At 54.0% G+C, this 27,993-nt stretch overlaps 3 protein-coding genes across 6 annotated transcripts; 2 read left to right on the plus strand and 1 right to left on the minus strand.

The window, feature by feature from the left end:
• Positions 1 to 500: 500 nt before the first annotated feature.
• YJU2 (YJU2 splicing factor homolog) lies at positions 501 to 7,983 on the minus strand. Its single transcript, XM_036399462.1, has 8 exons — positions 7,884 to 7,983; positions 7,197 to 7,297; positions 6,455 to 6,599; positions 4,222 to 4,356; positions 3,878 to 4,059; positions 3,351 to 3,471; positions 2,140 to 2,323; positions 501 to 1,193 (listed from the first exon to the last, which is right to left on the minus strand). The coding sequence occupies exons 1-8, from the start codon at positions 7,905 to 7,907 to the stop codon at positions 1,102 to 1,104; spliced, it is 984 nt and encodes a 327-aa protein (XP_036255355.1). The 5' UTR covers positions 7,908 to 7,983; the 3' UTR covers positions 501 to 1,101.
• Positions 7,984 to 8,732: 749 nt separating this feature from the next.
• On the plus strand, positions 8,733 to 17,014 carry LOC129046941 (heterogeneous nuclear ribonucleoprotein M-like). Its single transcript, XM_054517374.1, has 3 exons — positions 8,733 to 8,967; positions 11,677 to 11,846; positions 16,935 to 17,014. The coding sequence occupies exons 1-3, from the start codon at positions 8,750 to 8,752 to the stop codon at positions 16,997 to 16,999; spliced, it is 453 nt and encodes a 150-aa protein (XP_054373349.1). The 5' UTR covers positions 8,733 to 8,749; the 3' UTR covers positions 17,000 to 17,014.
• A 662-nt stretch (positions 17,015 to 17,676) lies between these two features.
• On the plus strand, positions 17,677 to 27,866 carry LOC118696992 (heterogeneous nuclear ribonucleoprotein M). 4 transcript variants are annotated; one of them, XM_036399419.2, is made up of 13 exons: positions 17,677 to 17,754; positions 17,835 to 17,928; positions 19,053 to 19,247; positions 19,556 to 19,709; positions 20,608 to 20,657; positions 20,950 to 21,010; positions 22,937 to 23,038; positions 23,618 to 23,662; positions 24,087 to 24,176; positions 24,547 to 24,645; positions 25,599 to 26,380; positions 26,680 to 26,731; positions 27,204 to 27,866. In XM_036399419.2, exons 2-13 carry the CDS (start codon positions 17,851 to 17,853, stop codon positions 27,365 to 27,367), a joined length of 1,872 nt encoding a protein of 623 aa, XP_036255312.2. In that variant the 5' UTR covers positions 17,677 to 17,754; positions 17,835 to 17,850; the 3' UTR covers positions 27,368 to 27,866. The 4 variants fall into 4 exon arrangements, with proteins under 4 accessions (XP_036255312.2, XP_036255313.2, XP_036255314.2 ...); XM_036399420.2 differs by having other exon boundaries at positions 24,087 to 24,161; XM_036399421.2 differs by lacking the exon at positions 22,937 to 23,038.
• Positions 27,867 to 27,993: the final 127 nt, after the last annotated feature.

Raw genomic sequence — 27,993 nt, forward strand, 5'->3', positions numbered from 1 at the left:
CTGCAGCCAGAACAAAGGTCCCTCCCCTCTCCTTGGGGTCCCTTTTGGGGTCCCAGCTGGTGCTGGGGGTGGTGGTGACAGCTGGGCAGTGGGGGACACATCTGGGAGGACACGGCCTGAGACCCCCCCTGGTGCCCCCCCAGCCCCGGGCTGAGCCCAGTGGCCAGCATTAATATTTGAAGAGGTTAATTAAGGCATGTGCACAGAATGCTAATTGGGATGGGGGGGGCTGGGTTTCTGTCCAGCTCTCCCTGACGCCCCAGAGCCCCCCTCGGGCCCCCCAACCCCTCTGTGAGGGCGTTAATTACCCAGAGGCTGCTCAGCAATTAGAGGTGGGTGCCTTGATGAGAGGCAAGTTGGTGGCCAGGGGTGAGGAGAGCCCCACTTGGGGTGGGTGGGCACTGGGGGTCCCCGTCACGGGGGTGGGTGGGGGTCCCTGGGGCAGGGTCCCACAGTGCCCACGTTACAAATCAGTCTCTGATGAAGATGAAGCTCTGGGATGCAGCTCGGACCTGGCTCTGCCTGATCCCATTTATTCCGGAGTGGTGGCTGCTGAACGGTGGGGAGGGCTTTGTCCCCGAGCCCTGGGGACAGCTGGGGGGGCTGCTGGTGGCAGGGCAGCCCTGTCCCCGCACTGAGGGGCCGCAGGAGCCCCGGGTGTGTGCAAAGGTGGCATCTGACACACCCTGGGAAGTGAAGGAGGGGGGCTGAGCGCCCACCTGCCCCTGCACCCCTGTGGAAGGACAGCCCCAAGGTCCCCTCGCTGCTGGAGGGGAGTCAGGACACCCCAAACCCGACCTGGGCACGGTCACTGGGGGGAGTGAGGGCAGTGGCACCCCCAGAATGGGCACACAACAGTCCTGTCCAGCCCTGGCACTTCCAAACACATCCTGGGAGCAGGGCTGGGACCCACCAGGCGCTGCTGCAGGGTGAACACCTTCCCTGCACTGCTGCTGCATGGCCGGAGGCGACAACAGCGGTGGCCGGGACCCCCCCGGGCCCTGGCGGCGCTTCCAGCCCCGGGAGGGGCTCCGGGAGCAGCCGGGAGCGGGGACAGCCCCGACCCTGCCCCGTCCCTGCTGTCCCCGCCCCGCCGGCTCCTCAGTCGCTGGCGCTGTCCTCGCTGTCCGAGTAGGCTCCCAACAAACCCAGCGAGGACGTGGCTGCTGCTGCTGCTGCTGCTGGAAGGGAGCCTGGAAGGGGAGGGAGGGAGAGGATCCGGTCAGGTCCAGCCTCCCCAGGGCAGTTCCCGGTGTGGGAACAGCGGCCTGGGGAGATCCCCAGAGGAGCCTCATCCCTGGATGGACCCTGAGCTCAGGGAGGATAAATTCAGGTGGATTAAAAGTTCCTGCAGCCCTTGGCTGAGCTCCCTCCTCCACCCTGTGGGAAGCACCTGGGAGGTCTGGGACCCCCCTTTCTCCCTCCACAGCCCCCTGGGAGACTCCAGACCCTGGAAAGGGGAGAGAGGAGCCAGCTCTGGGCTCCCACCACCCCAGGGGACAGCAGGCAGGAGCAGGAGGCTGGGGGAGCACAGGGACACCTCCAAGAGCTGTCCCTTCCCAGGGATGCCCCGAGGGCAGGGGGACTCACTAAGCCAAAGGCTCAGGATCAACCAGGCCAGAACAAATCCATCCCCCAAATGTCCTTTCCCAAACCCACAGCTCCCCTGGCTTGCTGGGCAGCTCACTGAGGTGCTGGAAAACCTTCCAGCTTGTTTTGTGGTCCTTAAAGCTTCCCAGCTCCAGCAGTGAGGCTGGATTTATCACCAGGCCCCAAACCAAAGCAGTTCTCCTGCTGTTCCACCCCTATCTCGCTGTTGTGACGTCCCCAGGGCTGTATCTGGTGTTTTGAAGCTCCTGGCCCTGGCAATCTGTCCCCAAGGCCGTGGCTGAGAGCCAAGAGCCAGGAGGGAGCCTCAGCTTCACCAGGAAGCTCCTGGAAATGGGGACAACCCCCTGTTCTCACAGGAAGCTCCTGGAAATGGGGACAACCCCCTGTTCTCACAGGAAGCTCCTGGAAATGGGGACAACGCCCTGCTCTCACACCCCCCCACCAGAGACCCCAGCCCAGGCTCTGAGCACGGAGCCAACCCCACCCAGGAGGTGTCAGAGCCCCCCAGGGCCCAGCCAGGGCAGGTACCAGTGCTGGCTGTGGTGCCTCTGGTTTCCATCCCATTTTCCAGGGCAGGATCTGCCTTCTCCTTCTCCTTCTCCTTCTCCTTCCTGCGGGCCACCAGCCCGGCCAGCTGGGCCTTGGTGCTGAGCTTGCCCACGCTGCGCTCCCAGCTCTCCATCCTGGGCTTCTTGCTCTGGGGCTGGGGGTCCTGTGGGCACAGCCAGGGTCAGGGGGCTCCAGCTTGGAGGGGATTGGGGATAAAAGCAGCAGAGACACGAGGAGAGGGGCCTGAGGGGGAATTCTGCCCTGCAGGGATGGCACAGGCCGGACAAACGGGGATGTGGATCTGCAAAGCTGCCCCTGGAGATCCATGTCCCACTGCCAGAGAGCTAAACCCAGCCTTGGGATGGCCCTGGGAATGCTGAGGAGGCAGAGAAAAGAATCTTAAAGGACCTTAAAGTCCATCCAATCCCACCTTTCGCTATCCCAGGTGGCTCCAAGCCCTGTCCAACCTGACCTTGGACACTTCCAGCCACAGCTTCTCTGGGCAAAGTGCTTCAAAGTCTCCTTAAACCCAATCCAACCCTCCCCTGCCTCAGTTCCAGACCATTCCCTCGTGTCCTATCCCTCCCTGCAGGGTAAAAGTTGTTTTCTTTCTGTTTTATCAGCTCATTTCAAGGCCACTGAGCAGCCCTGGGTGCCAGCAGGTGGTCCAGCCATGGACCCAGTGAGTCTGAGTGCCCTGGGCACAGGGATTAGTGCCAGGCCAGGGACCACGGCTGGGATTAACCCCAGGCACGGCAGCTTTGATCCAGCCCAGCGGGCCCTGGGGCAGGGATGACAGCAGGGGGAGGGCAGGGCTGTTTGTTGGGATAATCCCTCCCTCCAGGCCGGGGCTGGCAGCTCTTTTGTTCTGCCTGAATCCAAAGCCCAGCCCCGAACACTGAAATCCTGCCTGAAGCAGCAGCAGGGCCCAGCAGAGCTGCTCTTCCCGAGGAAGGGAGGGTGGGGACAGGATGGGGACAGGTCCATGCCTGCCTTTGTCACCAGCCCAGCCTGGAATCCCCAAAGATCCCCGGCTCCTCTCAGCCCAGTGCACAGGGACTCGGCCTTTGGGAGCCGCTCAGGCGTGACACGAGCCCGGTGTCACCCGGAGAGGGACACAATGGGCACACAGAGCTCCAGGACAGAGCAGTGGGGCTGGGGAAGGGCAGGGCAGGCTGTGCCCCTCTCACCTCCTGCAGGATGTCCGTGGGTTTTGTCTGGGCCGTGGGGTTGGGGCGGGGTTTGGCCGCTTCCTCGTCAGAGTCGGAATCCACCAGGAGCCGCCGGTTCTGGGCCTGTTCCAGCATGGCCCTGCTGGCACAGAGCAGTGCTGGAGCTGGGTCCACCCCACTGCCAGGCCCTGCTCGCTCCAGGGGAGCTGGGAACGGCAGAGGAGCCTCGGGATCCCCCTGCCCAGGGCGTTCTATGGGATCAGGTTCAAGCCTGAGGGGTGGCAGCCCTGGGATCTGGAGCTCCAGCCCAGAGCAGGGGCTGTGCCCATGGGAGGGCACTTCCCAGGGGATTGGAGCCCCTCCAGCAGCCCAGATCCCACAGAATCCCAGCCTGGCTGGGTGGGAAGGACCTCCCACTCCTTCTACCTGAACACTTTGCCAGGACAGGCTGGGATCTCCTCCCAGCCCCCAAATCCTGGTCGCTCAGCCCCCCTCTCCCAGCCCAGCCTGGCCCATGGCACTGCCAGCCCCCTCAGCCCCCTCACTTCATCTCCTGCTCGTCCTCCTCCTGCTCCTTGCGCCTCTGCTCCTCCTCCAGCTCCTTGTACTGCTTCAGCATGGCCTCAAAGTCCACGTTGGCCTGGCGCTGGTTGAGCTCCTTCAGCTCCTGCAGGTTCTCCAGGACCTCCATCTCCAGCTTGGAGTCCTTGGTTCGGTTCTCCAGGACCTGGGTGGGATAAGTTGGGATACTTGAGGCAGCAGAGCCTGATAGGAACCTCCAACACCTTGTGCTGGATGAAGCACAAGAGGATCCTCCTCATCCTCATTTTTGGGTAGGACAGGAAAGTTGTCAGGCAGAGTGGCAGAGGTTCTCCTGCAGTCCTTGTACCTTCATGGGATTGTTGAGCTCCTCCTCTTCCCTCTCCTTCTGCATCCTCTTCTCCTCCTCCTCCAGGAGTTTCTCTGCCTGGAAGTTCCTGGTGGCCCCGTGCTCCATGGTGTAATCTGTGTTCTCGGGGTCTGTCTGAGGGGGAACAGCAGGAAAACCACTGAGGGTGGGGATCCTGCTCCAGGCAGCCCACAGCCACACATCCCCCAGCTCCATGAACTGGGGAAGGGCTGATCCAGCCAAAAACCCCCCCTGAGACTCAGCTGTTGTGTTTTTTGTTGTTTCCCAAACCCACCACACTCTTTAATACATTAACCAGAAAATCTTAAATTAGTGAACCAAAAAAAAAAAACCCCACTCCATCAGCCTTTGCTGGGCAGGAGAGTCAGGGAACCATGGAACACCCTGAGCTGGAAGGGACAGCAGCTCCTGCCTCTGAATGAGGCAACCCCGCCAACCCCATTGTCCAAAGGCTCCTGGCAGCCCCCATTTCCTGGGGGAATTCAGCACCCACCACCCTGGGGGAAAAACCTTCCCCTGATCTCCATCCCACTGCCCTGAGGGGGAAAAACCTTCCCCTGATCGCCATCCCACCACCCTGGGGGAAAACCTTCCCCTGATCTCCATCCCACCACCCTGGGGGAAAAAACCTTCCCCTGATCTCCATCCCACTGCCCTGAGAGGGGAAAACCTTCCCCTGATCCCCATCCCACCATCCTGGGGGGGGAAAAAACCTTCCCCTGATCTCCATCCCACCATCCTGAGGGGAAAACCTTCCCCTGATCGCCATCCCACCACCCTGGGGGAAAAAACCTTCCCCTGATCTCCATCCCACCATCCTGAGGGGAAAACCTTCCCCTGATCTCCATCCCACCATCCTGAGGGGAAAACCTTCCCCTGATCTCCATCCCACCATCCTGAGGGGAAACCTTCCCCTGATCTCCATCCCACCATCCTGAGGGGAAAACCTTCCCCTGATCTCCATCCCACCACCCTGGCACAGCTCCAGCTGCTCCCTGGTGTTGAATTTACAGCAACCCCGACAAGGGGAGAGATGAGGGAATCTGACTCCCTGTTCTTAGAAGGCTAATTTATTATTTTATGATCTATATTATATTAAAGAACACTAACTAAAGAATAGAGAAAGGATATAGACAGAAGGCTTAACAAGAATGACAATGAAAACTCGTGACTCTCTCTTCCATAGTCCTGACACAGGTGGCTGTGACTGGCCAATGAGTCAAAACAACTCACATGAAAACCAATCTACCAACCACCTGTTGGATAAAAAAAAAAAATCTCCAAACCACATTCCAAAGCAGCAAAACATAGGAGAAGCAATCAGATAATTATTGTTTCCTTTTTTTTTTTTTTTTTTTTTTTTCTGAGGCTTCTCAGCTTCCCAGGAGAGAAATCCTGGCAAAGGGATTTTTCAGAAAATGTGACAGTGACACCCTGGGATGCAGCCTAGGCTGGAGCTGAGGCCAGGCTGACCGTGAAGGTGATCTAGTGTTGAAAATTGCAAGGCAAGATGTTTTCCATTCCCATCTGTATGGCAGATTATCTTTTGTGAGGTGGGCAGTTTGCCTTATCTCTCTGAGTGACCACAATCACTCCTCCCTGGGGAAGGGACACCTGCTGATAACAGCTATTGAATGTCACTGCATGGCTGATAAGAACTACAGCATCCCATGGGGAGATGTGAGCCCAGAGGGAGGAGCCAAGCATTGCTACCCAGATATAATCCAGAGGTTCTGAGACACCAGCACGGCTTCTCCATGGGATTCCCCAAAGGAACAGCAGCTGCCTCTTCTTCCCCTGGATCTTCAGAGGCAGAATTCATCCTTCTCTACAGGATCCCCCTTGCTCCAGCAGAACCACCCCTGACACTGCAGGAGGGCTGAGCCACAATTCCAATGGCACTGCTGCCAACACCCTGACCCACAGCGTGTCAGGCTGGGTTCTGACTCTGGCAGTGTTGTTCCAGTGTACTGCATTGTTTATTTTATCCTTTTATTTTTTTTTCCTTCCCCATTAAAGAACTGTTATTTCCTGCTCTCATATTTTTGCCTGAGAGCCCCTTAATTTAAAATTTACAGCAATTGGGAGGGGTGGGGAGGGTTCACATTCTCCATTTCAGGGGAGGCTCCTGCCTTCCTTAGCAGCCTCCTGTCTTTCCAAACCAGGACATCCAGCCCAGGCAGGGAGAGGCTGGGGCTCAGGGGGGGCTCACCTTGAAGGTGATCTCAGCCAGGCAGCGAGTGCACTTGATGTAGAAGCGGAAGATGGGCAGCCCCAGGTAGGACTCGTTCTGCACCGTCTCCTTGCGGGCGTTGAACTTCTTGCCCTTGTAGATGTACTCCCCACACGTCTTGCACCTGGCCAGGGGCAGGGAAGTGTCAGACAAGGCAACAGAGCTGGTGAGGGGCTGGGAACACAGGCCCTGGGAAGGAGCTGGGAGGGGAGGGCTCAGCCTGGAGAAAAGGAGACTCAGGGGTGCCCTCATCGCTCTGAACAGCTCCTGAAAGGTGCCTGTGCTCAGCTGGGGCTGGGCTCTTTCTCCACACAGAACTAGAGCACACAGCCTCAAGCTGCACCAAGGGAAATACAGGTTGGATTTTAGGAAAATGTGTTTTACAGGAAGAGTGATAAAGTTCTGGGATGTTCTGCCTGGGGAGGTGGTGGAGTCACCATCCCTGGGTGTGTTTAACAAAGCCTGGATGTGGCACCTCCTGCCCTCCTTCACCCCCTTCCCTGCCCAGGGTCACCAGAGGCCACATCTGGAGCCTGGAGTCAACAACATCTGGACCTCCTAAGGAGGAGATTCCTCCTTCCTCCAGCTGTTCCAGCCCATGCTGGATGGGGCTTGGAGGATGGTGGAGTGGCACTGGGTGGGCTTTGAGGCCATCCCAACCCATCCCAGGAGTGATCCCAGATCTCCAGGAGTGACCCCACGGCTCCAGGGCTGCTCTCACCTCATGTTGAAGGGGGCCATGAGCCTCACCACATACTGCCGGTCCTTGGGCAGCTTCAGCTTTGGGATCTTGGCCGGATCGAAGTCCGGGGGGTAATATTTCTGTGGAGAGAGAGCAGATCTGGGAGTTCTGGCAATGTTTCTATGGACAGAGAGCAGATTTGGGTATTCTTGGAATGTTTCTATATTTGGGAATTCCGGGAATGTTTCTATGGACACAGAGCAGATTTGGGAATGCTGGAGCACTTCTTCTCACTCCTCACAGCTCAGCCAGGAGGCTGCAGCCAGGTGGGGCTCGGGCTCTGCTGCCAGGGAACAGCGACAGGATGAGTGGAAGCGGCCCCAGCGGGGATTTAAACCGGATACCGGGAATTCCTTCATGGGAAGGGTTGATAAACTCTGAATGAGCTGCCCAAGGGGGTCTGGAGTCTCCATCCCTGGAGGTGCCCAAGGACGGCATGGACGGGCACGCGGTGCTCGGGGCTGGGGACAGGGCGGGCACCGGGCACAGCTGGGACTCGATCCCGGGCCTTTTCCAGGGATGAAAAAGGAATGATCCCGGGATCCCGAGCGACTCCCGAACCAACCGGGACCTCCCCTCCAGCGCCCTCGGGGAACCCTCCCTTGGCGCAGCCCGGCCCAGGACGCTTCCCCCGGCCCTCTCGGCGGGGATTCCTCTCCAACTCACGTTCAGCACTTTCCGTTCCGACATCGCTGCGGTTTCTCCCGATCCCCGGTGCTGCCGGTGTTGCCCCCTCGCCCCTCACCGCTTCCGGGAGTGGCCCAGCCCACTCCGCTGCTCATTGGTCTAGCGAGCCGCGGCCTCCCCGATCCTCGCCTTTTATTGGCTGATCCATCTGTCTGTCAAAGGATCCGCCCACGGCTGTTGTGCAACCCAGCCAAGAGTCCGCCGGAAAGCCGCGGCCTCACAAGCGGTTCCGCAGATTTTTGGGTCCCGGCGGGCGGCTGTCCTCCGGCTGGGGCTGGAGAACCTCAGAGCTGCGATCTGGGGCAGGGGAATCCCGGGGCTGCGATCTAGGGCTGAGGAAACTCGGCTTCCTCACAGCAATATGGAATGTGGGCCCCGGTCCCCCCTGACGCATACTCATCATGTAGCTAACAGTCCCCAAACAGTCTGGTTTGTGTTTAAAATGTCACTATCTTTCTAAAAACCCAGGACTCTGAGTCCCGTTGAGTTTTCAGCTGTTTTTTCGCTCACTCCACTGAGCATGCACAGCCGTGGCAGCCATGCTGTACGGCACCTCCTCACTGCGCATGCGGCGTTGCCATTGCCGCCATTCCGTACAGCGCGCCTCCCAGCGCGGGCAGTCCCAGGTGCCGCTGCCGCCAGCCCCGCCCGCACCGCATGGCTGCAGCCCAGCGCACTCTCAGATCCTAATTCGCCGGTGCTGCCCGCGCCTCCTGCACGGCGTCGCCACCCTGCTCCCGCGCAGATCCGCCATTACCGCCGGCGGCGCCGCCTCATTCCGCATGCGCAGCGCCTCACGCGCCGTTTCCCGCCACCTCGCGCACCGCCCGTTCCCCCTCGCGCGCATGCGGGGAGCGGCGCCCCCTGGCGGCCCGGCCTGCGCCGCCGTCCCGTCGTGCCCCGCGCTCCCCACACAAAGGACGCGCTGGGAAATGGCGGCGGCCGCGGCCTCGCAAAACGCCCCCGGGAAAATGGAGCCGCCCCCGGCGGCGGCCGCGGCGGCAGCGGCGGCTCCGCCAGCGCCCAACGGGGCGGCCGGCGCGGGGGGGCCGCCCCCTAAGAGGTAGGAGGGCCGTGAGGGGCCGCGCTGCCGGTGGGGCCGAGGGGCCGCATGCGGCCTCCCCGCTCCTGGGCCCGGCCTGCGGGCAGCGGGACGGACCGGGGCTCACGAGGGGTCCCGGAGAGGTCGATAGCGGTGCGGGGCCGCTCCTGCCTCTGCGGCCGCTGCCCCCTCCGGGCACGCCTTGGGATCCCGGGCGGGGCCGTCCCGACGGCGCCTTCGGGGCTCCCACTGCGCTCTGGGCCCGGTCCCGGCGGGCAGCGAGCCCTGGGGTCCCCCCTCATCCCCTGGGGTCCCCCCTCATCCCCTGGGGTCCCCCCTCATCCCCTGGGGTCACCCTCATCCCCTGAGATCTCCCTCGTCCCCTGGGGTCACCCCATCCCCTCAGGAAAAGCTGCTGCTGAGTTCTGGAGGAGTTTGGGCCTCCCTGGGCGGAGCAGGCTGTGCCAGCGTGGGGATGTTTAAGTTCATTACTTTCTGTACTCTCAGTAAGTTGGAAGAGCTCTGTTGCTCTCAGCACCCCCCTCATCCTGCTGCTCGCTTTTGTGCTTCTTTTTGGAGGTAATTTACGTGTGAAGGGATTTAGGAGCGCAGACACCTCGAGGGTGAGAGTTTAAGGTGGTGCTGGGGAGGTGTTGCACAATCCCTCGGTAAAACGTTAGAGAAATTCAAACCAGAATCAGCAGCGCTGCAGTTCCGGCTCTGTAAACCTGGGGATGAAGGGCATAAAAAGCCTCTGCTGCTTCTCACTTCCTCGTGTTGATGCTCGATGGAAATTCCACAGTTGGCAAAGCCGGTTTTGGTACCAAATGCACTGAATAGAAAGGACTTCTCTCCCTCGGGGCGTTTTTGTGCTCGGTTTCATGGCAGGGTGATAAGAATCAGGTTGAACCTGGTGTGCTGTGATTCCTGCTGCAGACTCGAGCTTGGATTTGTGTTTCCCGGGAGCAGGAACAGCTTTCCAAGTGTCCCTTTAGGGGAAAAAGATCCATATTTATTTTTTTTTTTTCCATTGGAGAACAGTCAGACTGTGCTTTGGGCAATAAAATACTGACAGACACGATTTCATTGACTGTGCAGCTTGAGCCAGGCAGGGGCAGAGACAGGGACAGGGAAGGGTGTTCCCACCCTGGATTCTGTTCCCACCACTCCTGGGAACGGGGAACCTGCAGTTTGTCTGCATGAGCAGCCAGTTAATTCCTGGGAGTATAAATAAAGATATCTCTCTGCTGTGATTTTTGGTTTTCCTCACCCTCTTACATTTGGGATGCGTCCAGGGAATTTGTTTGTGTCTGCAGGTGCAGTTCTGTTTGGAATGTCCAGCTCCAAGTGGCAGAGCTCTCATTTCCACAGGGATAACACCAACACTCCCCTGGCCTTGGGGAAATCCAGTTTAAGAAGTAACAACTAAAATCTGAGTGCAGCTTTTAACACAGCTACATTTTGTGTGATTTCATCAACCAAACAGAAAGGAAGGTGGAAAAAGAATTGTCCTATTTCAAGTCTTAATTTTGGAGTTTTAATTATTTCATTAATTAAGAAGCTTTAAAAAAGTTCAGTGAGAGAAAGACTGGAAAATTTCCATCCTTGTGTTTGGAGAAGCTTTGGCTGCTGGGTGATAGAAGCAGGGAGAATAGAAATATTATCAAAAGAAACCTTCAGAGGCCTCGACATTCTTAATTTCCTTTTTCCCTGCAGGCTGTTGTGTGTGTTCGGGGATTGAAATGGTCCTGAAGGGGTTTCCTGGGATTTCTGACCTGGAATTTGCAGGGCTGCACAGGTGCTAGGTTGGGAAAAGCGCAGAGCAGAGAGATTGTAGAAACTTCAGCTGTTTTATCTGATGTGTTCTGAATTCCTCTCAGGATATGTTGCTACATCTTCTCCAGCAGCACTGAGTGAGCAAGGAGATTAATTGGATTAGTGAAGGGAATTATGTAAGGCTGAGGCTGAAACTTCTTGTTCCCTTGGTTTGATTTTTTTTCCTTTCAAGATGGGCTGTGCTAAGGTCCCTTCCCACCCAGACTGCTCAGGGTCCAGTGCTGCAGCTCTGGTCTTGTTCCCTCTGTGTCCTTTCGCATCCAAACTCCTCTGGTTTTGTTCCCTCTGTGTTCTTTATCACCCAGACTGCTCAGGGGTTCAGTGCTGCAGCTCTGGTTTTGTTCCCTCTGGGGTTGCTGCCCCTGCTCCATCCCCAGCAGCTCCCAGGGGTCTCTGGTTTTGTTCCATCCCCAGCAGCTCCCAGGGGTCTCTGGTTTCTCTCTGGGGTTGCTCCTCCTGTTCCATCCCCAGCAGCTCCCAGGGGTCTCTGGTTTCTCTCTGGGGTTGCTCCTCCTGTTCCATCCCCAGCAGCTCCCAGGGGTCTTTGGTTTTGTTCTCTCGGGGTTGCTGCCCCTGCTCCATCCCCAGCAGCTCCCAGGGGTCTCTGGTTTTGTTCTGTCTGGGGTTGCTGCCCCTCTTCCATCCCCAGCAGCTCCCACGGGTCTCTGGTTTTGTTCTGTCTGGGGTTGCTGCCCCTGCTCCATCCCCAGCAGCTCCCAGGGGTCTCTGGTTTTGTTCCCTCTGTGTTGCTCCTCCTGTTCCATCCCCAGCAGCTCCCAGGGGTCTCTGGTTTTGTTCCATCCCCAGCAGCTCCCAGGGGTCTCTGGTTTTGTTCCCTCTGGGGTTGCTGCCCCTGTTCCATCCCCAGCAGCTCACAGGGGTCTCTCCTTGCAGCGAAGGCGAGCGCCCGACCCCCAATGAGAAGAAGAAGGAGAAGGGGATGAAGAGGGGAGGGAATCGCTTCGAGCCCTACGCCAACCCCGCCAAGAGGTACCGAGCCTTCATCACCAACATCCCCTTCGACGTCAAGTGGCAGTCCCTGAAGGACCTGGTCAAAGAGAAAGGTAAAGTGCAGCTCAGGTGGAGAGGCTGTGCTGTGCTCCAGCCCTGCCTGGCTCTCTCTGCAGCTCAGCACTCACCTCTGGGTGCTCGTGGCCACACCACTTTGGGAAAGCTCTTCCCGAAGCCTCCTGGGTGTTGCACAACCTCTTCCCTGGCAGCCTTCCAGGGGATGCTTCCTGTGGCATGCAGCTGATAGAGCCTCATCCCAGGATTAGCAGTGTTTTCCTTAGGGACCCAACCCCAGGATTTCAGCAGATTTTAGCTTTGAAGTGCAGCAGAACTTTCTGAAGCATTTTAATGTTTTTTGGGCATTCAGGTGGTTACGTGCTGCTCTGGTGTGTGGATATCCAGTGGTGTCCCCAGACTCGCAGGGGTTTGGGCTGGCTTCAAGAGCCATTCTGCCATTGGTTGCAGTTCAATGTGTTGAAGGGTGACCTGCAAACTCAGGTTGGTGCTTTGGCATGTGCTGCAGCGGAATCAGGGCTTTGGAAATCAGGTTTGTGGTGCTCCCCCTTCCACAATTCCCTTTAATTCCCATGTGGATGGGAGCTGCCTTGGCTGACCTAACGCCTTCATCTCTTGAGGAAGATGAAGAGATTGAGCTGAGTACTCAGGTAGTGACAAGTCTAAAGTAGTGTCATTTCTTCAGGCTGGTGCCCAGCTTTCTAGTTTTCAAGTCACCTTGGAAGTGCAGTGGAGTGGCAAGAAAATCCTTGGCTTCTCCAGCCTTAAAATGTCTAAACCGAGTTCAGAGTAACAGCACAACATTTCCTGTGGGGCACTTCTGGATCCAGGGTCATGGGCAGTGGTCATTGTGCTGGAGCTGGGCAAGGACTGACAGCTCAGGTGTTTGAGGTGTGGCCTAAAGAAGGGGAAAACAAAGTTCCAGAGGGTTTCAATTGTTTGTCTTCGGTGGCAGAAGGGAACAGAGTCTGTGGAGCAGCCGTGGGGACTGGGAGCTCCCCTAATGAGGGGCTGTTGGAGAGGCAGCAGTGGTTTTGTGCCATGGCAGCAGTGTCAGCCTCAAGGGCTGCTTGAGCAGAGCCTGGTTCTGGATGGAGCCCTCAGTGCCCCGTGGCTGCCCCAGAGCCGTTGGTGTTCCGGGTGTGGAGGTGTCCAACTCTCTGTGCTGTGCTGGATCCTGTTCCCAGTGTCTGCTGGTTTCTCTCCAGTTCCCGTGGATGGCAGAGGCCAGGCTGGGATTGTTTCCTGCCGGGCTGTTCAGCTGCTCATTCCAGCAGATGCTCCTGAGGGAACATTGGAGCCTTTTCCTTCTGGCTGCAGGGCTTGTCCTGCTAAAACTGGGATCATTCCCGGGGTTTGGCACTGCTGGTGAATCCAACAGTTTGGATTTGCTGTGGAGATGTTCTGGACTTCTCCCAAACTGCTGCTCTGAGCTGTGCTCAGTCCTTGGCCTGAGGCAGAGCAGTTCCAAGCCCCAGGAACTCCGACCCCTTGGAATTCTTGCTTCGGAAGCGTTAAGAACGCCAGGCCAAATGTCCCAGGCTCTGGGAGCAGGTGGAATTCTGTGCCCAAGGGGAAACCCTGGGTGTGTGAGGGCTCTGCAGGGCTGCTGTAGCAGCAGGAGCTCAGCTCGGGGCTGTTCCTGCAGCCTGGGAGTGGCCAGGCTGCTCCAGGTGCCACCTCTGTGTCTCTCCCCACGCCGTGGCTCGGGCATCGCAGTGGATTGGTCGCAGAAACTCAATTACAGGTATGCAGTGGGAACCTTGGTAATGCAATGAAGAGATGTTCTTGTTTGGAACTCCCTGCTTTTGCTGGCAGACACGAGGTGTTACCTTAGTGCAGAGTCCCCAGGGTTTGGTCCCAGTGTGGAGTTCTGGGGGGCCAGGGAGGGAGGGATGGGGAAGGATTGTGCTGCTCTGCCCTTGGCCTGTTCCCCCTTCCATTTGCTGAAGTCTCTGATGAGTTGCTCTGTTTCCCTTGGGCTTTCACCATCTTTCCAAGGAATCTCAGCCCTTCCTGGCTGCAGGGAGCTTTTCACTCCCTCTGCTGCCCGAGCTCTTCAAGAGCCTAAATCACTTTGTCTGGGTATTCTCTCACAAAAGGGAAGTTTCCCTTCCCCATCTGTGACAGAACTGCTGACTGCTGTCTCTGCTTTGGGAAGGTTTTCCTTCTCCCTTTTTCAGCCAAAGCTTTGCATATGTAAAACTTGCTCCTCTCCCCTGTAACTTTTCAGGGGTTGTGTGTCCCAAGCTTTTACCTGTAAATGAGGGAGGAGCTGTGGCCAGCTCTGCTTTGCCTCACACTGCAAATGTGAAGCTTTCTGATCCTCTTGGATCACTGGTTCTTCAGAAGATGAGGAGACATCCAGCCAGTTTGGGGTTTTCCTTCCATATTTAGTATTTACTTTTGGCCCTGGAGGCCGAGGAATAACTGCTACAAAGCATTTCCCCTGTCCCAGTTCTGTGCTTGCTCCCGCTCCCCTCTGCACCTTTCTCACCTCTCAGAGCTCTTTGGTTTGCCACAAACTGTTAAAATCAAATTGCCCAAGCTAAAGTTGTTATTTCTGTCTGAGCTTGTTCTGGGGAGTTCCCAGATGTGTCTTCAGGGCCTCAGGTCACCCTGAGAATCCTGACCTGAGCTTCCTGGACAGGCCCTGCAGAGTATTGGAGTTCTGCTGGAGCAGCCCACCTTGAACACTGGCATTTTCTTTACTGATCAAAGTGATGCAAAGTTTTAAAGAGGATTAAAAATAGTGGCTGTGATAAATAGCACTGAAGCTTCATTCAGTTTGGATTTCTGCTTATTGCAGTAAATTCTGCTCCAGTCTCTTGGTTTGGGAAATGCTGCATTTCCAAACTTTAGGTGTGAGGTTCAAATAAATCCATAAATCAGTTTCCTCTACATTAAGTCTTAAAGACACCATGGGGAACATGTTCCTTAATTGAACCTGCAGTGCCTTGGAGCCAGTGTCTTTGGGAAGTTCCCTCCCTTGAGAAGCTCCTGAAGTAACAGTTCTTGTGCTTGGGTGAAGTTTCTCCACTTGTGGCTCTGGGATGTTCCCTGTCAGAATCCAGCTGTGCTCTGGCACAAGGGAACCCTGCCAGGGTCACTGGGCATTTATCCTGGTCTAGCACATGGATATCTGCTCCTGCTACCTTTCCATGGCATCCTGTGCTTTGGCATTTAGAAAAACACCCCAAAACTCCAATTAAAATGTGACCCAGCCTAGCTTCTTAAAAAAGGTTTCCTTTGCCAGCTGCAGGCAACGTTCTCCTGGCAGAGGGGTTGGGTTGGCTCCTCTCGCACATTTTAAGGTGAAATCAAAGCATTTTTGTGGCAGTGGTTGTGGGCTCTGTCTTGGCTCAGAGCTGTTGCAGTGGGGGTGTCATTCCCCCCTCCTGCTCTTCTGAAATTGGGCTCTTCAGGAAGTTCAGGTGTCCTTCAGAGCAAAGCAGCTACTTCAGGCTGGATATTTGGATTTTTGTGTATCTGTAAGGCTCCAACAGGAAGCTCTGAGCAAAATTGGCACAGACTCAACTTTCCAAGGGATTCCTGGAGATCTTGTGCTTCAGAGTCAGGGATTGGTCACAGGAGCAGATGTTCAACGGTATTGGATACCCTCAAGCTTGGCAAACTCCTTTGGGAGCTGTTTGTGAGGAGCTGTAGGTGGGAGAGGAGAGCCCTTGCTCTGGGGAGCGCCAGCCCTGGAAGCTGTGGCTCAGAGAGGGTTTGGAGTGGAGCTCAGCTGGGCAGAGCTGGTGACTCCTGCCCCAGGTGAGGTTGGACTCTGGCTGCTGCTGTTGAGCTGGACGGCGACAGAGCCTCGTGCAGTGCTGAGCCCCCAGGACTCCCTTGGGAACATCCCTCTGGTGGGAGCTCAGAGGGATTACAGCTGGAATTCCTTCTTAGGCTTGATCCCGATGTGGATCCAGCTGCTGGAGCTGTGGGGGTAATGGACACTCCTCTGGAGTCCCTTTCAGAGGGACTTGCCAGCCTTTTCCAGCCTCAGACATTGCCTTCCCAAAAGCAGGAGTGGATCAGAGCTCTTCATGCTGTTCTCTGGCTGGAATGCTCTTGCTGCTAAATTATTGTTTAAAATAAGAAATGGACATTACAGATCAGTGGTTTCATTAAGCATTCCTCTTTTTTTTTTTTTTTTTTTCCCAGCTTCAAGAGAGCCCTTCCAGGCTGTCAGTTTTTCACAGTGTCCTGTAAATTGCTGGCCTTGGGGAGGTCAGGCTGAGCACCTCCCTCTGTGCCTGGCAGAGTCCTGTGAAACCCCAGCTCCTTGCTCCAGTTCAACTGTTCATACTCAACTGGCTCGTGGTTTCCCACAAATAAAACATTCCACTGTCCTGATGATGCAGCTTGGAGTCCTTCCTCCTGGTTTAAATTTAAACCCTAGGACTTCTAAAACCAGAAATGAAAAAATATTTTTTGAAAAGTGTTTATTCCATTCTTCTGTATGCCAGTCCCTTCAAAGGCAGCAGCCATTTGGGTAGTTGCATTCTGGAGGTCCCTGCCAGGGCTATTTGGTCCTAGAGAGGCAATCCCAATCCTGTGAGGAAAGGTGGAGTTTTCCATGAACTGCCTTTTGCTGTTGACAGTTTTGTCTTGAGAGCAAATACGGCAGATTTTAATGCTAAAATAGAATTTATTGTGGCTTAAGAAAAACCTGTTAAAATAAACGGCAGGCAGGCAGTGATCTCTTGATCTGTTGGTTCAGTGTGACTCCTTTTTTTGTTTTGAAATCCTGACAAAAACAAGTCACTTGAAATTCTGGATTATGGAGCCAGGACTGCATCCTGTGGGAAGTGAAGGAAACTTGTTCCTGCAGCCTTTCCCATGGGTTTGGATTGCCTCAGGTAACGAGTGGGCACTAAAGATCCAGGGAACTGTGGAAATTTGTCTTTTGAGGTGGAGGAAAACCAAGAACATATTGAAGTGCTTGAAGCCTTTACTGCATACCTGTAATTGTCCAGTTTTGTGGTCTAGAGAACATGGAGTGTTTCTGGGCTTTCTTATAAGGCAGAGGCTCCATACACGGTTGTTGATTGTTCTAAATTCCCATTGTTTTCTTGGCTTTTCTCCCTTGGTATCTGTGTCGTCTGGAATCTGATTTGTAGTTGGTGAGGTAACATACGTGGAGCTCTTAATGGACGCTGAAGGAAAGTCAAGGGTAAGTGTTTGAGAGTTTCTTTGTGGATTTTCTACCTGAAATGTTTCTGTGTGCTGGACAGGAGGCCAGGGAGGCTCAGAGTGTGTGGATGTGCAGTGGCTCTAGGGCAGGAGTGCCGTGGGATGGGAGGAGGTGGGGTGGGCTCTGCAGGCAGGAGCTGTTCCCCGCGTGCCGGTGGCGTTGGCCGTGTGACCCTGGAGCCCAGCAGGCAGGACAGGGCTCTGGAATATTCCTGTGCTTTGGAAGAGTCACTCGAGTGGTTGGCTGAGTTTGGAAGGGCCAGGGTGCAACAGCAGGTGCTGCAAACTCCACTTCCTGGGCCAGTAGAGAGAGAGGGAAATTCCTAAATGTAATCGTTCAGTGCCTTCATGGGCCTTGAGCCCAGGATCAGGGAAGACAAGAGGAGCACTCCTAAGTGTCCTGAAGGATATGGATGTAGGGTGAGAATGTGGAGGGTTTTGCTGTATGCCAGGGAAGAGCAGGTCACAGGAAGCGTGTGGCATTTCTTGGAGAGTCGGGATTTAGTGTTTGTTACAAGCTCAGAGACCCCAGGTTAATCCTGTTAAGGCATAAGAAGTTATGGAATTCCACTATTGGAGGCTTGCCTGTGTAAGGTTACATTTATTTTCGCTGGTAGGGCTTAACTGATGTGATTTGGCTTTAATAATAAAATAGTTGTGTGTGATTTGGGCTCTCACTGACTTTATTTCTTCTCTCTTCCCTCCTCCCTGTGACTGCCCTGGGGAATCGCCTCGCCAGGGATGCGCGTAAGTTCACTCTGAATTTTTTACCAGAAATCCAAGGAGGCTTCTTCAAACAGAGCCTGAGCTGTGTTGTGTCCCCACAGGGTGGTTGAGTTCAAGATGGAGGAGAGCATGAAGAAGGCTGCTGAAGTTCTGAACAAACACAGTCTTGGTGGGAGACCCCTGAAAGTGAAAGAGGTAAGGAGGGGATCTGTTCTGGCAGAAGGGGAAGGGGGAGTTCTTGTTAAGGGTTTAGGGCTGACTCAGAGGATCATGGACAGAAAGCAGGACTTGAATAGGATAAAAACCCCCAGTCAGCCTTTTTCTAATCGTTTTAACCAGTGCTGAACTTGTGATTATCAAGACTAAATTTGATGTGAGGACAAAGCAGGAGTTTGGCTTTAATTGCAGTTCCTTTGTTAATGATTTGGCACAGAAACCTCCATGTTTGTTCTTTACAAGCTTCCCTTTGAATTCTGCATCAGAATGAATGGATTCCACCAACAATTCCATAGAATCAGCTTTTTCCTGGGATACCTCAAAGATGTGTTTCCATTTTAATGGCTTTGCTACTGACAGCCAGTCCTGGGAGTTCATTCCAAACCCTCTCCAGTGGCACTGGGGCTTTATCAGGGTTTGGAACAGGTGTAACAGAGGTTTGCTCTTGGTGTTAATGATGGATAAACACCTTGAGAACCAGGGAAATGCCTGGGGAGGAATAACTCCAATAATAAAGGGTACCAATAATAAAGGTGTTGAATTTGCAGGCAACCCTGACAAGGGAAGAGATGCCAATCTTGACTCCATGTTTCAGAAGGCTGATTTATTATTTTATGATATATATTATATTAAAATGGTATATTAAGACTATACTAAAAGGATAGAAGAAAGGATTTCATCAGAAGGATAGAAAGAAATAGAGAATAAAATCTTGTGACTGCTCACAGCCTCAACACAGGTGGCTGTCATTGGTCATCAAGTAAAAACAATTTCACATGCTGGGTAAACAATTCTTCAAATCACATTCCAAAACATGGAGAAGCTGAAACTTCCCAGCTTCTCAGGAGAAAAGATTCTAATGAAAGGATTTTTCATAAAATATGTCTGTGACATAAAGGTATCATTTAAATGATAAAAGGGTGCTGGGTGTTGGCTAAAATAAAATAATTTGACAATGAAAGGGAGGCAGTTGGCTGGGAATGCTTAGGGAGCAGATATCCTGGGATAAAGGGAAACTCCTGTGTGTGCCTGCTGGAGCCCTGGCACTGGCAGTGGTGATGGGGGGTCTGATCTGAGTGTTTGTGTGTGTGTGTGTGTCCCAGGACCCCGACGGGGAGCACGCCAGGAGGGCCATGCAGAAGGTGATGGCAGCAGGAGGGATGGGCATCGGGCCCGGCCCTGGCGGCCCTGGCATGATCAACATCCCCCCCAGCATCCTGAACAACCCCAACATCCCCAACGAGATCATCCACGCCCTGCAGGCCGGCCGCCTCGGCAGCACCGTCTTCGTGGCCAACGTGAGTGCTGGGCACCCCCTGCTGCAGGTCCTGCACAGGAGCCTCTCAGCCGGGCCAAATTGAGGCAGGAAAAGCCTTGGCAATGCCAGGAAAAGCTCCTCTGTGTCCTGTTGATTCTCTGTGCAAAGGAGGTTCTCAGTTAAGGTGTACCACGGTGTCTGTTAATTGGGATTTTTTGAACAAACCTGTGTGCTTTAATTGAATTTTATCTCAGCTCTCTGACAGCTTCAATGCCAATAGCAGGCAAGGACAGGAGCCCACTAAAGCTGTTTTCTCTCTTGCATTTCCAACGCTGCCCTGTTTTCCAGCTGGACTACAAGGTGGGCTGGAAGAAGCTGAAGGAGGTGTTCAGCATGGCTGGGGTGGTGGTGCGGGCCGACATCCTGGAGGACAAGGACGGCAAGAGCCGCGGCATCGGCACCGTCACCTTCGAGCAGGCCATCGAGGCCGTGCAGGCCATCTGTATCCTTGGCAGCAGCCTGGGAATGGGCCAGGGGACCTGGGGGACACAGCAGGGCACAGGGGGAATTGTATTCCAAAGGGGGATGTTGCCATGGCAGGGAAGGTCAAGTTGTAGTGGATGGAAAATGGAGTTTTGTCGCTCTTTTGCTTTTCCTTCCTGAAGGAGTTGTTGCAGTTTGCTCAGGATCTTTAGCAAAGGAAATTCTCTTTCCTATGTGGATAAATGTATTTCTATCTCAGATGAGTTTCTGTCTCTAGGTTGTAATTAGCATTAAAATGCAATTGTCCGGAAAGGGAAAAGGTCCCTGTGCCAAGGCACATGGAGCTGGTGTTTTCCTGTTCCCTTTCACTGGCCAAGCAATGATTTGCCACCTAGAAACCAAACCGCCATAAAATTCCAAATATTATTCTCTCAGCTCCTGGTTATGATATGGATAGGAAGAAAATACTCCCTCTTTCCTTTCCCAAAGTTCTGTGTAAGTGTGAATTCCCTTCTGCACTGCACCTGCTAAACCTTGTGTGAGCCAGACTTGGGCAGAGGGTTTGCTGGCATGGCACACTTCAGGATGTGGTGTTGCTCTGGAACTTCTCCCTGTTTTCAATGGATAAAGTGACTGAGAAAACACTTAAACACTTGGCTGGCTTAGAGTTACGTTTTGTTTCTCTTTGTGAACTTAATCTTACCCAGAAATGTGGTTTTATAATTTTTTTAATTTCCAAAAGCCTTTTTTTTGAATGTTCAGTGTATTTGGATTTCAAAGCTTTTTAGTTTTGGAGAAGGCAGAAGGATTTGAGATAATCTGTGAATGATAACTGAGGAGATGAGATGTTCTGAGGGGTTTTTGTGCTCCCTGTCGGAGCCCTCAGGGTTTGAACAATGATCCTTAACAACCCCCAGCCATGTTCAATGGGCAGCTGCTCTTTGACAGACCCATGCACGTCAAAATGGTGAGGACAGCCCCATTCCCACTGACCTGGCAATGCCCTCCTCATCTGGGGGGAGTTTGTGGTTCCCAGGATAGATCAAAATCCAGAGGGGGGAAATGTTTGATTTGCCTGTTGCCTACTGGATTGATGCAATCAGGGAAGGTTAATTCAGATTATTTTGCTAAAAGACAAATCAAAACTACGGTCAAGACTGCTTTAACTGGAATTTTCTGTATTTTAATTCGAAGTTTGAAGAATCGGGAGATAATTTCCTGCTTTCCTTGCCAGCTTTAACATGTTGAATTCCTTTTAGGATGAGCGAGCCTTCCCCAAGGGAGATTTCTTCCCTCCAGAGCGACCCCAACAACTCCCTCGTAAGTGTCCCCTGCATGATTCAACATCTTCTGCTTTTTATTTGGCTGTTCAGCACCTGGGAACCAGTCCCAGCCCCAGTAAAACTCTGGTTCAGACTGGAAAACTGGGATCCAAATTCCTGAATAATTTCAGAAAGGGGAATAGTGAAGAAGAGCTGCTCAGTGATTTTTTGGATACTTCTTTCAGCTCATGGCCAGAAGCTTGTCTTAAAACATTCACCTTCTCAAGGCTTCCAGAGCTCTCCATTGCAATTCCAAGATCCCAGTGCCTTCCATTAATAGTGGGATTTAATGGAAATACAGTGAATCAGCACCTCCTTCTGTGGGATGGTGCTCTGGGAATGGAATGTTCTCCCTTAAATTGGAAGGGCTGAATTCAGGACCTGGGAGCCTTCCAGGCCTTCACATTTCCAAAGGAGATCTTATCAATGTATTAAATATGGAAAGAAGAGGGAACCAGGCTCTTCTTGGAGCTGCAGGATGCAGAAAGCATCGACCAAACCCCAGGAGATGAAAATTCAGAATAATTGGCTGCCCCAAGCTGCTCCTTCCAACTTGGAATTTGAATGAACTAAAAGATCAAGTCCAAACCAGCAGTGGAAATCCACAGGCTCCACGTGGATGTAAGGAGACATTCCTGGGAGGGGGACTGGGTTGCTCAGAGCTCCTGAGGAGTCTCCATCCCTGGGAATACCCAAAGCTGTGGATGTGACCTGGGCTGAGCTGAGGCCCTCCAGAGGCCCCTCCCAACCTCGGCCATGCTGGGATCAGATACTGGAACACTGAAGAGAAGAGTTGGGACTGGAAGAGCTGGAGGCTGAGTTGGTTCAAATGCAGCTAAATTGGGGCTGTTGGTGGAATTTGAATTGTCCTGAGCAGCCTGGGCTGTGGAAGGGCAGGGGCTGGCAGTGGATGAGCTTTAAGGTCCCTTCCAACCCAAACCAGTCTGGCATTCTGGGATTCTCTGAATTCACACAGATGCTGTTTTCTTCCTGGGAACCAGACCCGTTTTGTGCTGCTAAATTGCCCATTATTAATGATCATTAATTAGTCCCTCCCTAGTTCAGCTCTCAGTGCCTGTCAAGGCCCTCCTCAGCAGCAGTGTCACTGTAAGGATGTTCCTCTCTTCAGGACAAAGTCATTGGGTTCCAATTGCATTACCTTGGTGTGAAACTCCCTAAATCCCTCTGGAAGCCTGGATTTTGGCCTTTACTGGGGCGGGGAAGGGGGACCTTGTGCTGTTTTAAAACAAGATTCAACACTCCTGTGTTCAGTGCTGAGCTGGAAACGAGGGAATCCTGCAGGCAGAGGATGCCACGAGCTGGTGTTTGTGGCAAGCAGAGAACTTTCTTCCTGCTTCAGGAAAAAAGAAAAAAAAAAAAGGAAAAAAGGACTTTTTCTTCTTTCTTTGGGCTGGGGAATCCTTAAGGCAGCTTGAGCTCCATGCCTGGGAGTGCCTGTTGTGTTTGCTCAGAGAGAGGCTGGCTGTGTGCTCCAATTCCATCGGTGGCTGTCAGTGACCCATGGGTGCTTCAGTTCTCCCCTGCAAGGGGCCTGAGAACTGTGCCCAGCTTTAGGGATCTTCTCCCAAATTGCCCACTCCACCCTCCTCAGATGAGGGCTTTGCCCAAATGAAGCAGTGTTCTAGCCAGTTATTTTTCAGGAGTCAGCTCCAAACCAAGTTTTCTCAGCAGTAAGATGGAAATTTAAATATAAAACCAAATAATTGGAGGTAGTTTTTAGCCTATTTCAAGACACATCTACTCTTGATTTATTCCACACTTCCCTGCTTTCAGTACACACCCCACAGGGGGGACACAGCAAGCTTTTTTTGGAGAATGAAAGTCAATTACTTAAGAAATAAAACTTGCTGTTTTGTCAAACTATGGAAAGAAGGCTTTTTTGATATCTGAATATTTCCTTCAGATGGTCTTGGTGGTATTGGCATGGGATTAGGACCTGGAGGTCAACCTATTGATGCAAATCATTTAAACAAAGGCATGGGAATGGGCAACATGGGACCTGGAGGTAAGAAGATTACTCCTATGCTTTTGTTTCATGAGAGCTTTAAGCTGTGTAGAAGGTAGATAGCTTTGTTTGCCTCCCCAAAAAGTTGGTAGTTTCTTAGGAATGTTAAAGCCAAATGAGTTTTTTTTTTTTGTTCAGCTTGATAATGGAAACTTGAATTTAACCAACTGCTCCATTTTTATTTTTTTTTTCACTGTGGTCAAGACACAGCTCTCATTTTCTGACTCTTGAGCATGAGCAGCAGACACTGCAAAGATCCATGAAACTCCAAACCATCTCTCACTTTTAACACCTCTAGTGGGCTTGCAAATCTTTGGTGAGGATCTCTTGAAATAGCACAAGTTTCAAAGAGCCACCTAAAAAGTAGCACACACTCAGCTTTCCATGTCGAAATGCCAGTGGGTTTTTCCCCTTTGCTGCTTGATTTTCTGAGCAGGAATGTTGAAATCTCCTCAGACTTATCCCATGTAAGCTCTTCAGCCCAAGCCATGGATGTGTTGTGTGGTTTGAGTTCTGCAGCCTTTGGCTGGAATTTCTTGGGTGACACCTGCTATATAAAGCTTTCTCTTTTATTTTGAGGAATGGGAATGGAAGGCATGGGCTTTGGAATGAATAAAATGGGAGGTAAGCTGTGGTTCTTGATCTGTTCATAGCTTGGCCTTTGTGCAAGTCCTGCAGACTGAGCTGTGTGTGTGTGGCAGGAATTGGTGTGCTGGGCAATCATCCCCAATTCAGCAAGAATTTGCTCCTTTTTGGGTATCCAAACTGCTGCAGGTGTGTGGGGAGGGCGGGTCCATCCCATAAAACATGGCCTGTGCTTCCTTAGCTCAGGAGATCTGGAAGTGCCATCCCTGGGGTTTGGAACTGGATCCCCAATATCCCGACCCAAACCACTCTTTGATTCCACGGTTTTTATAACGCTGTGCCCAAATCCTGACCCTTTTTGGGAGCTGGTGCTGGGGAGTTGTGTGGGAACGTTGTGTGGCAGCAGCTGCTGGCTGTGCAGTGTGGAATGCCCTGCTGAAGAATCCCCAAATGTGTTTTTCAGGCATGGAAGGTCCCTTTGGTGGCATGGAGAACATCGGCCGCTTCCCCGGCGGGATGAACATGGGCAGGATGAGCGGTAGGCGCGGCCTCGGTGTGTCCTGCTGCCTTCCCTGCTCCCTCTTGCCAAAAGCCTCTTCTCAGTTTTATGGGAATAACTTGGGCTTTTTCCAGTTGTGTCCCCAAGTCTCTCGTGGTTTCTGAGCTGCACAAAGCCAGTGATTTATTGATGGGACCTTGCAAGGTTTATTCAGAAATATTCTGGCTCTCTCCAGAGCCTCCCATGTGTTTGGGGTAAATCCTGCTTTTCCTTGAGGCTTTGGGCTCCTGAAGCCATGACAGAATGATCAGGACAAAATCACAAAAACCTTCCTGTGCTGTGAATTTTCAAGATGATTCCTGTGGTAAAATGTTCTCTCGGGGCCATAAAACCCCCTGCAAACTTCTGCACTTCCTCTTTGCAGAGATGGATCGAGCCATGGGAGGGGGATTTGAGAGGGAGTTTGGAAGAAATGAGATGGGAATGTCCCGGAGTTTTGGAGAGACCCTGGAGAGGGGAATAGGTGAGTGCAGTATGTGAAATCCATTTCCTGCCTGTTTTTCATCCCTGAACTGCTCACAAAAATTATGGGGGTGTTACAGATAAAAAAAAAAGCAGATTTTAGATTAGCTGTAGGAATTTGCTGTCTGGTTTTTAAGTGCTGCAGGGAAGTTGTTAATTTTTGTCGGTGAAAACAAAATCCTACTTCTCCTGCTGCCTGTGTCACATTTAACTTCCAAGAATGTTCCCTGGAAATACTGAACAATCTCAGTAATGAAACTGCAGAATTTCTGGAGCAAAGCTGAACCCAAACATCTCTGAGTAGGCAGAGCTCCTCCATCAACTTCCAGATTTAATTTGGTTTAATGACCAAATCACAACATTTCAGAATCAAGGCAACCATTCCCTGTGTCCTGTCCCTCCATGCCTTGTCCCCAGTCCCTCTCAAGCTCTCCTGGAGCACCTTCAAGCCCTGGACGGGGCTCTGAGCTCTCCCTGGAGCCTTCTCCTCTCCATGTGAGCAATCCCAGAGCTCCAGAGGGGCTCCAGCCCTGGGAGCAGCTCCGGGGTCTCCTCTGGACTCTCTCCGGCAGCTCCACATCCTTATTTTGGGGTCGCAGGGCTGGGCTCTCTCCAGCAGCTCCATGTCCTTATTTTGGGGTCCCAGGGCTGGGCTCTCTCCAGCAGCTCCATGTCCTTATTTTGGGGTCGCAGGGCTGGGCTCTCTCCAGCAGCTCCATGTCCTTATTTTGGGGTCCCAGGGCTGGGCTCTCTCCAGCAGCTCCATGTCCTTATTTTGGGGTCCCAGGGCTGGGGCAGCTCTGCAGGGCAATCTGAGCTGAGCCTCTGAGTTTGCCTCACCCTGCAGGCGCAGAGCCCTGGCCTGGGGGAGCTCTGAGCGATGGGAGTTGATGCCAGCAGAGCGAGGAGCCCTCAGCTCTGTGCCCTGCTGATGCTGTCTGTGCTGTGTTGCAGGTGGTGGCAACGCCAGCATTCCCGGCATCGAGAGGATGGCCCCCGGCATCGAGCGCATGGGCTCGGGCATCGAGCGGCTCCCGGCCGGGATGGGGCACGGCATGGAGCGGGTGGGCTCGGACATAGACAGGATGGGGCTGGTGCTGGACCGCATGGGCTCCAACGTGGAGCGCATGGGCTCGGGCATGGAGCGCATGGCGCCGCTGGGCATCGACCACCTGGCGCCCAACCTGGAGCGCATGGGGCCGGGCATGGAGCGCATGGGGCCGGGCATGGAGCGCATGGGCTCCGGCATCGGCTTCGGCATCGAGCGCATGGGCGCCGCCATCGAGCGCGTGGGCGGCGCCATGGACAGGATGGGCTCGGGCGTGGAGCGCATGGGGGCGGGCATGGATAGGATGGGCATCGGCCTGGAGCGCATGGTGCCCGCCGGCATGGGCACGGGCATGGGGCAGGTGATAGAGAGGATGCCCGCGGGGCTGGAGCGCATCGGGGGCCCGCCCATGGACAGGATCGGGATAGAGAGGATGGGAGCCGCCCCCATGGACAGGATGGGCCTGGAGCGCATCGGGGCCACCAACATGGAGAGGATGGGGCCGCCCATGGGGCAGGGCATGGGGGCAGGCATGGAGCGCATGGGGCTGCCCATGGGCAGCAACTTCGAGCGGCCCATGGACATGGAGCGGGGCAACTTCGCAGGGAATTTTGCAGGGTCCCTGGGAGGAGCCGGAGGCCCCGCGCCCGGCGTGGCCCGGAAAGCCTGTCAGATATTTGTGAGAAATGTGAGTGCCCCTTCTTCCTTCTCCTTTTTGTGCTGCCCCCTTCTCCCACTCCTGCCCTTTTCCCACCCCTGGCAATCATTGTCACTGATGTGTTGATGTCACAATGTCTGATACTGGATGCTGCCACTCTTTGGGGACAGCTGGAGCCATTTCCTTACCAGGAGAGCTCCTGGCTGACCGAGATCCCATGGTTTTATGGCAGTGGCTGTTCTGGAATAGATTCTGTTTTTGGGGAGCTGGGGGTGCCTGGAGGTCATTCAACAGAGCATCAGTAATGGTTTAATTCTCTCTTCCCACAGCTACCTTTTGATTTTACATGGAAAATGCTGAAAGATAAATTCAATGAATGTGGTGAGTTATTGTCCTCACTCTGAGGAATTAATATAAATAACCTCCCAGAGCTCTGAGTGCCAGAGGCAGGGTGGGAAGCAGTCCTTGGTGTGGGGAACGGGGATTGGATGGAGAGTGCCAAAGCCAAGGTGGGGAGGTGGAGAATTGGGATAGGATGGAGAGTGCCAAAGCCAGGACGGGGAACAATCCTTGGGGTGGAGAATGGGGACTGGATGGAGAGTGCCAGAGCCAGGACGGGGAGCAGTCCTTGGGGTGGAGAATGGGGATTGGATGGAGAGTGCCAGAGCCAGGGTGGGGAGCAGTCCTTGGTGTAGGGAATTGGGATGGGATGGAGAGTGCCAGAGCCAGGGTGGGGAGCAGTCCTTGAGGGAATTGGGATTGGATGGAGAGTGCCAAAGCCAGGACGGGGAGCAGTCCTTGGGGTGGGCAAGGGGGACTGGATGCAGCATGGCTGACCCTGCTGTGCCCACAGGCCACGTGCTCTATGCTGACATCAAGATGGAGAACGGCAAGTCCAAGGGCTGCGGCGTGGTGCGCTTCGAGTCGCCTGAGGTGGCGGAGCGCGCGTGCCGCATGATGAACGGGCTGCAGCTGCGCGGCCGCGAGATCGACGTGCGGATCGACCGCAACGCCTAGGCCCCGCTGCAGGGCTGCACCGCTGCAGGGCTGCACCGCTGCAGGGCTGCACCGCTGCAGGGCTGTGCTGTTGCACCGCTGCAGGGCTGTGCGGCTGCAGGGCTGTGCGGCTGCACCGCTGCAGGGCTGCATTGCTGCAGGGCTGCATTGCTGCAGGGCTGCGCTGCTGCAGGGCCGCACCTCTGCCCTGCATCGCTGCACCACCGCAGGGCTGCCCCACACCTCTGCAGGGCTGCGCTGCACCTCTGCGGGGCTGCACCTTTGCCCTGCGCCGCTGCCCCGCACCTCCTCCTCTGACTGGATGTAAAGCTGTTCAGCCTGACCCGGTTGCTTTCTGGAGTAATTTTAAGTCCTTTTTTTAACCGAGGGAGCCCCGTTTTACTGGTTTTTTGCATTGGAACTGCCATGTGCACAATCTTTTTTTGTAGTTGTGGCATTTCGTTGACCTGACAGATGTAAACAGTCTGACTTTGATAATAAATGCCAGTTCAGTATTTCAGTCGCAGCATCCTTTACTCTGCTTAAAATCCCTGCCAGCTCAGCTAGGTAAACTCCACTTTGCCAAAACAATCCAGTGTTCCTCTTGATTTCTGTCAGAATCTTTTTAAGATGTGTCCAAGGGTGCA

This window comes from Molothrus ater, chromosome 26 (assembly GCF_012460135.2).
Source record: "Molothrus ater isolate BHLD 08-10-18 breed brown headed cowbird chromosome 26, BPBGC_Mater_1.1, whole genome shotgun sequence".
NCBI classification, from domain to species: Eukaryota; Metazoa; Chordata; class Aves; order Passeriformes; family Icteridae; genus Molothrus; species Molothrus ater.

Coding starts and splice junctions, on each gene's coding strand:
- YJU2 (XM_036399462.1), bottom strand. CDS start 7,907: ATGTCGGAACGGAAAGTGCTGAAC. Junction 4,060..4,221: donor AGCTCAACAATCCCATGAAG/GTACAAGGACTG, acceptor TATCCCACCCAG/GTCCTGGAGAACCGAACCAA. Junction 3,472..3,877: donor GAGGACGAGCAGGAGATGAA/GTGAGGGGGCTG, acceptor CTGTGCCAGCAG/GGCCATGCTGGAACAGGCCC.
- LOC118696992 (XM_036399419.2), top strand. CDS start 17,851: ATGGAGGAGAGCATGAAGAAGGCTGCTGAAGTTCTGAACAAACACAGT. Junction 24,646..25,598: donor GACCCTGGAGAGGGGAATAG/GTGAGTGCAGTA, acceptor GCTGTGTTGCAG/GTGGTGGCAACGCCAGCATT. Junction 26,381..26,679: donor GTCAGATATTTGTGAGAAAT/GTGAGTGCCCCT, acceptor CTCTTCCCACAG/CTACCTTTTGATTTTACATG.
- LOC129046941 (XM_054517374.1), top strand. CDS start 8,750: ATGCGGGGAGCGGCGCCCCCTGGCGGCCCGGCCTGCGCCGCCGTCCCG. Junction 8,968..11,676: donor GGGGGGCCGCCCCCTAAGAG/GTAGGAGGGCCG, acceptor CTCTCCTTGCAG/CGAAGGCGAGCGCCCGACCC. Junction 11,847..16,934: donor GGACCTGGTCAAAGAGAAAG/GTAAAGTGCAGC, acceptor TCTGATTTGTAG/TTGGTGAGGTAACATACGTG.